This window comes from Parus major, chromosome 4, assembly GCF_001522545.3.
Source record: "Parus major isolate Abel chromosome 4, Parus_major1.1, whole genome shotgun sequence".
NCBI lineage: Eukaryota > Metazoa > Chordata > Aves > Passeriformes > Paridae > Parus > Parus major.
Window position 1 is genome coordinate 18,314,588 of NC_031771.1, and position 7,761 is coordinate 18,322,348.

The 7,761-nt window shown below is 37.1% G+C and overlaps 1 protein-coding gene across 6 annotated transcripts in view; it reads left to right on the forward strand.

Moving 5' to 3' along the window:
* Positions 1-3,584, forward strand: part of PDLIM5 (PDZ and LIM domain 5) — a 131,338-nt gene extending 127,754 nt beyond the window's left edge. For all 6 annotated transcript variants that reach the window (XM_033513380.1, XM_019006393.2, XM_019006396.2 and 3 more), the window contains one exon: positions 205-3,584. In XM_033513380.1, coding sequence (XP_033369271.1) covers positions 205-294 — 90 coding nt within the window. In that variant the 3' untranslated portion in view covers positions 295-3,584. The remainder of the gene's footprint in view (positions 1-204) is intronic.
* The last annotated feature ends 4,177 nt before the right edge of the window (positions 3,585-7,761 follow it).

Genomic DNA, 7,761 nt, shown 5'->3' on the forward strand with positions numbered 1-7,761 from the left:
CAGTTAAATCCCTGTTGTCTTAGTAAAGGTTATGCTTACACCAACCACTGGTATTATATAAAAAGGATCCCTTAAAAAAAGGTAATTCTTAATCTTTGAATATATCTATGCATAAAACAGTACCATGACCAGGCATTCTGAATAGTTATGGTGCAATTCATCCATCTGAATTGGGTGTTCTTTTCTCTTTTTATCCCATTTCAGGTATGTAGTGACAGCTTGGAGGGCCAGACTTTCTTCTCCAAGAAGGACAAGCCACTGTGCAAGAAACACGCCCACTCTATCAACATCTGATACTTGGAGCTCATCTTGTGTAACAAATGTACTGAGCAGAAAGGTTAAAATGTCCAATAATTGGTTAAAATTATTTATATACAATTTTTCTAAAATGGAAGAGAGATGTGGAAACTTGAAGAAGGGATTGTACACTAATTTTTCAGAGTGTTTATCATTTACAATTTTGCTTCATAAAAAGAAAGGTATCAGGAATTGCACCCAAGACAAACAATTAGAGTGTCTTTATCTCTATGCTACGCACATTACTGTTTTTCATCATTTTATGACCACATTTATATCTGTTTCATTATGAGAAGTGAAGTATCTATAAAAGTAAATACCTGATATTAGAAGTCTCAGTCTTGCTGCTATTCAACAAATAAAAGGAGATTGGATTCAGCGATCCAGATCACATTATTTTGGTGATGTTTTTAAAGCGTGTCCAAAAGTATTGCAGCTAAACTCCATTAAAAGGAACTCAAAGATAAGATTACATAAAATATATGGCTCCAAAACTTATTTTTCTTTAACCTGATGTTCAAATACAGACAGCCTCCTACACAAGTACATGTACCTGTGCCTTTGCACTTAAATTTCCCATGGATTTGTCCCAAGGGATAGAGGTTTTTCCAAAGCATTTAAGTGGCTATGCTGGTGAAAAAGAATATTTAGAAGATGCCACTTAATAGAAAATATAAATGGGATACTTTTCTGTAACTCATGTACCTACTAGCCAAAACCCTCTGCTGCTGGGGGTATGTTTGATAGGATGAAAATGTCAGATCACATCTTAAAGGAACAGGGATTTCCACTCTTCTGTTTGCAGTTCAGGTTTTAGGTAGTTTTAAGTGCCTTGGAAAGGGGAAATTGTGCTGAATCTGCAGGTAACAGTGTTTTGTGTCCAGAATATGAGATCCTGGTGTTGAATGAGGGAAGCTGCTGAAGTGCAGCTGAGGACATTGGTTTTTTCTCAGTACATTCTTTACCACGTAGCTCATGAATATGTATACTGGTGGTGTGCCAGGTAGCATACTGAAAACTTAAACTTTCTTGCTCAGCTGTTATGATTTTTATTAGTTTAGGTTTTATGTTTCTCTTTTCTTCCAAATGTTAGGGAATGCATTGAAAAATGATATTCCACTGGTTTAAGCAGCTCAGTCCCTCTCAGAACTTGCAAGGGAGCAGAGAGACAATGCTGTCATTACGCATTTGCCATGAGCCAGGTCAGCCATTCTGTGGCTTGATACAAATTTTGCATCCACACAGAGAAGGCAGCACAAGACCAGCTCAGTCCCCCTTAGCCTCAAATTAGGGCTTAACTGGTTTAATTGGAGCAATTGCAGGCAGCCAGGGATGAATTTGCTTCAGCAGAATTGTGCAACAGAGAAGGGGGCTCTCGGGACCAGAGCAGATTCCTGAAGAAAACTGAATTTACTTGCTGTTTGATTCAACTGGGGTGTCATAATGAAAAGAATGTTAGTCTTTAGTGCTCTTTCTAGTAGACATTAAAAATAACCATTTACTGGTTTTGTTGTTGTGGGGTGGATTTTTTTTACTGATTCAACAAATGGTTTTACCCATAAAACCGTGGATAAAAAAGTCACAAAAATTTGCCACAGTTGAGTAAAGCAATTGTAACGAGGAACATCAACAAAAGAGGAGGAAAGAAAACCAAAATTGCTGTACTGAAATATGAAAAAATACTTGGCTTTTTATTAATTTGGTGAGACAGGTTCACATTGTGGGGCTGTTTAACTTTATTTCCTGAAGTTGTTTTTATTCAATATTACCACATTTCTTTCTTAACTCCCAGTGGTACAGAAGAAATTTGGTAAATTTGATGAATGTTGGTAAATGAGAAGAAATTTGGTGGTACGGTATAAAGTTGTTAAAAATGTTTACACTCTTGTAGATGTACCCTTTTGTGAGTTTGGCTGAAAATCAGAAGGGTGGAAGCAGACTGTACAAGATACAGTAACATAAAAGCCAGGTTACTTTTAAAATTAAGTGGAATGTGGAGAAATGAGACCTACAGACTGGGTTTCAGTGGAGCTTTATTGCACATGTGTGAGGGAAGAGGGAGGGAAATGCACAGAAAAAGGCGTTCTGTAATTTCTGCGATTCAAACCTTGCAGTTTTAACGTAGGATAAAAACTTCTCAGTTTGTCATTGTCCTTAAAATCCAATTAAATTTTGTTTACTCTCATAATTTTTATTGGAATTTTATTTTTTAATCCATATGCTCTAGGGTTTGAAATTTTGCAGTTGTTAATGAATTTGAGGACAAAAGCCTGAAAGGCTCCAATAGAACTGCTTCATTTAGCTGCTTTGCCTTTTAATTTCAGCTTTTATCTATTTGTTTAAAATTTTAAAGGAAGTGTATAGTCACTGATAGATAATGAATATTTAATGGCTTTACCAAATTATATAAATCAATTAAAAGGAACATAATTTTCATCATTATTTTAATAAGTGAGATTTTAGTAGAGCACTTTATAATAATGCCATATATCTCACTGAATATTTATTACCTTTTTTGTTGTTGTTGTTTAGAACTATTTCATCCTGGTATTCTTTTGTTTTATTTGTAAGCCTGCTTTTACCTCTAGAGTCTTTTGGGGTCTGAGTGTATGTGTTTAAATATACTTGTTTCTACATGCACACGTATGCATGTGCATTGAGAGATATAAGGATATATGTGTATTTGAATGCAGACTTAACATAGCAAAAAATCATTTGGGGATTTCATGAGATTCCCAACTGTTTTTCACACAACACACATATAGCATTCATGTTATAAGGGAATGTTACAGAGTCAAGACAGATATATTAGTAACCTAACTACTGTAAATCTTTGCATGCATTTTCAATCAGTCATTGTTTTTCTTCCAAAGCTGCCTGTGGGAGAATTTGGCTTAACTTTGTTTGAAGGTGAAATGTCTTTATAAGTGAATAATTGATCCATGATGACAGTTTCAGTATGTTGTAATGAAATAATTCAGGATTACATATAAATATAAATGCTTAATATAACAATGCCATAAACTTAAAAGCAGGAGTTGAGTTGTGGTTCAGTGTGTGTTGGTCTGTTAATTGTGTACCTATTTCTTCAGAGCTACTTGCATCATCTAGCCATGTCAGCTGCTTTGCAAACATTGTTTTGTGCTAAACTACCAGCTGTTAAATCCTGGTGATTTCTTTGCTTGTGTTTAATAACCTTTGGCATTAAATTTTGGCTGTTCACATTTGCAAATTTAATTATAATTGAAAAACATAACGAGCAAATAAACCCTACTCAAAACCTAAAATTCTCTGTCTTCAGTTATTTGGTGCTTGTTGGATATTTTCTTTTCCCCTGAATCCTAGCCAGTAAAGGTAAGCCATGATTGTACACATGAATAGGTAGCATTTGAGCTGCTCATTCTTTTTAGCTTTGTTTTACAGAGAAGGACCAGGGAGTCCTGGTTGACACCAAGGTGACCATGAGCCAGTGATAACTTCGCTGAGACAAGGAAGACCACCAGCCTCCTGGGGTCCATTAGGCAGAGCATTGCCAGCAGATGGGAGAAGTTATCCTCCTCTGCTCGGCCTTGGTGAGGCCTGTCTGCAGAGCTGAGTCCAGTGCTGGTCCCACCAGTACCAGAGACATGGCTGTACTGGAGTCAAGAGCCAGGAAGATGGTGAAGGGCATGGAGATTTGTCATAAAAGGAGAGGCTGAGAGAGCTGGGGCTGCTCAGCCTGGAATAGAGGGGTCTCAGGGGAGATCTCATCAATGTGTGCAAACACCTGGATAGGAGAGTCAAGAAAACACAGCCAGGCTTGGTGTATAGTGAGAGGACAACTGTGAGGATGGCAAACATTGGCATGGGTTGCCCAGAGAGGTTGTGGAGTCTCTCTACTTGGAGATACACAAAACCCAACTGGATACAGTCCTTGGACTAGTAAAGGCCCCTTCCAGCCTCGGAGAATCTCTGATTCTTCATCTTTCCTCGAAATGGATGGAAAGGTATAAATACGCTGTTGAACGCTGTGTTGAACATTACATTGGCCAATTATTGTTTATTTGCTGTCCTTACTTCATTCTAGAGTATGTCTAGAATACTTTGCACTGTTTGTCTGAAGGTTTTAACACTTTTTCCTAAGTTGACACTGTCCAAGGAAATGCTGCCTGCTCTAGCAAGCATTGTCTGATACCGTACTTAGCGTTGGCATGCAGCAGTCTCTGTTTTCACTGTGGAACACTTGACTGTCTGCTCTAACACAGCCAACTCCTTCAGGATAATACCACTCTGGTAAGAGTCCCCTTAGCTGAACATCTCTTAAACAGGCAAATGCACTGTTGTTTTTTACCTTTATTTACACAGGCAAAGGAAAACGCTGCACACAGCTCTATAAAATTTAGAGGCAACTTTACAGAAAACTTGCCTCCCCTTCAGTGTTTAGGCTATGAGTGAGACAAATGCAAGTCTATTTGCAAACAGTACATTAAGCTCCAGAAGCCAAATTTTTAAAGGCATGAAGTCTGCATTTGACATTTTAATGGCAAAGGTTTGGTTTCTATCAATCACAACGTCATGTAACATTAAAATGCACCGACCAAAAAAAAAAGAGATCTGTCATTCATTCATTAAGATGCTGTAATCCAGTGTAAGATTTATAGGCTTAAAACTCAATGGTGTGTTTTCACAATAAATCCACTTTCACTGCTCAGCACAGAACAAATCTCTCTGTCACTCAAAATATTTGCTGGTCAAAATGCCCTATATGAGATCTTCAAAGGGTTTCTCACAAAATTGCATATAAATCCTTTTACCAGCAAAGGCTTAATTTAGGTTCAAGTTTTACTTTCTTGGGACATTGGTTAATATCTTGTGCTCAGACAAGATCTTGGTTATATCAGAAACACATAGGCCTAATTTATTATTAGCAGTCTGGTGTTAATTAGGGGGAATTACCAGAAATAGTTTGCTTGATGGAAATTTATTATGGTATCACACTTTACTGAGGGCGGAATAGGAGTCACTGAAAGAGTGCAGCTCCTTCTCATAACCAGCTAATTAATAAGGTGCCAAAATTCCTCTGAGAAGGGTTTGGTCCTAACTATGGGAACCTCACAGAGCAAATGGTTCCTATGCAGTATTTAAAATTTAAAAGAGGAAAAGAGAGACGAGAAAAAGCTGCCCAGCAGAAGTCTCAAAAGTGGTATGGCTTTTTCTTGAATTTATGAAAGAAAATATTTAGCTGTGTTTCCAAGCTCATTAAAGAATGGCTTTTTTCAGAAAAAAACAACAGCTAATTTATAATCTCATTTGGTATGCTTTAACTTGGATTTCAGTTTTAGTTGTGCATACTGCACACTACAGCTTGTAATTTTATGAATTGGGCTTATAATGAGCTTTTATATTACTCTTTATTGCTCTGCTTAATGGTCTTTTTCATTATCATTTGCCAGGAAAGTTGAGGCTGGCTTAGAGAGGAAACTGAAAAATAGAACAAATCTCTGATAAGCCCCAATCTATTTTATGTATGGCAGTTTGGGCATAGAAAACCACTGTGTCGTTAGAGATCTCGTGAAAGTTGTGTGAGAAAGGCAGGTTAGAATAAGATGGAGTAAAACCAGAAACATCTCTAAAGAAATTTAAAGTCACCACACTAAAATTTATGCATGGCTGATTTTATAAAATATACTCAAGATGTTAGGGTATGCAATTGTAGTAAAGCACTTTTGTATTTGCACTGGAAATACAGAAGTATTTTTGTATTATATATTGAAAAATATCCAGCATTTTGGATATGCTTTACAAGCTTTCTCCTGTACTGTGAGACTTAGGATTGTGTCATTGTGCTCTGAGTAATATTCTCACTTTCCACAGATCAGAGTTGTTTCCTTTTCAATTCTCCTGCCTTTGCTTTGCTTTTTCTTACTGCTGGGCAGTGCCATTGTTTGTTTTAAAATACTTCATTACGAGATAATCCTGTCAGGTGTGTCCCTTGTTTCTCTTTGTGATGCATCAATGAAATGTCAAATGTTCCTTTGGTAAATATAAACTTGCACTAAATTTTGGCATGCTTTTCGAAGTGTCAAGTTTTCCCACCCAGAAGTTTCCGCTGGAAAAATAACTCAAGATACTAGACCAGAATGGTAATTATATCCCACATAAAGTCTTTATTTCCCTTGAAATGCATCAAGCAAAAGGGAAACACATGAAACCCAGTATAAGGCCAAAATCGTGGATAAGTTAAACAGATAAAATCTCACTGATTTCAGCTTATTCCTCTACAAATTAAAAATTATTGGTATTAAAGCTACTTTAATTTAAGCTTGCATTTGTCCAAGTGAGCAAGCTCAGAATTAAGGATTTGGTCTTTGTATTTATCAGGATTTCCTTTTATCAAGGATCCAGTCTTGGACTTAGACTTGGCTTTGAACAACCACAGTGAAGTTAATTTACCACGTGACTTGTTTTTCACACTTGCTACCCACTGACAATCAGTAGAGGATTACTGGGAAATACAGATGAGTGTTACCTGGAGAAGAAAATAGACTGGACTTTCTCTGAAATAAATCAGTGTGAATAAGTGGAAATTAAATGATCTTACAATAAGGCTGCAAATTTGTCTTTAAATCTTGCATGTTATTTTTTGATGCTTCTTTTTCATTTTTTCCAAGTCTGTGGTGGCAGTTTCTGGGTGTGCTCTGATGAAGTCTATGATATGCTACCCCACAAAAAAAAAGTGTTTTACAAGGTCACAGAGCTTTGGCATAAGTTAACTTGTACCATATTCATCTTAAAGACAGTTGCATGGCTGTGAGTAGGAGAATTTTGTATTTTTCTGCTCAGTGGTAATTAGCATTCAAGGATTGTGGAGTCTTGTGGGAGCACTGCATTGCTATTTATACAACATGATGTATTACCATGAAACTGGAAGTTATAATTTGGAATGTGATGGGAGTAATGTGATCTTTGCTCACTACAAAAAGGGTGCAAACAGTTAAATGAGAATCAATATATGGGAGGATTGCCACCTGCATGTAGACCTCAGCTTCTTCTTGGATAGGTCCTGCCACTGGCAGCAGCTACAATCCTGACCAGTCCATCCTAACAAATGCCCTGCTTGCTGCCTCTCTGCCATTCATCTCCACTCCCTCCACCCTTGTGGCCCTGACCCTTTGTTCACCCACATCCAGAGACTTAAAAATACATCTTTGGAGGCTTATACATAGGTTAGGTTTTAAAATTAGTATGCATTCAAGGATAATCACTGTTGAGGGCAAGTGCAAGCCTACTCTTATCAATATGTGTCTAAGTTAATGTAATGACTTACTTATTTTTCAGGGAGCATGTTGAGAGAAGACTCTTAACTTCTTCCTGGAAGGGGTTTGCAAAATCAACCAGGATAGAAATTCATATTCAAATCTCTTTTTTTTTTTTTAACAGTAACAGTGTTTGCTATTCTGTCCTTCATGTCTTCTACATGAAGTG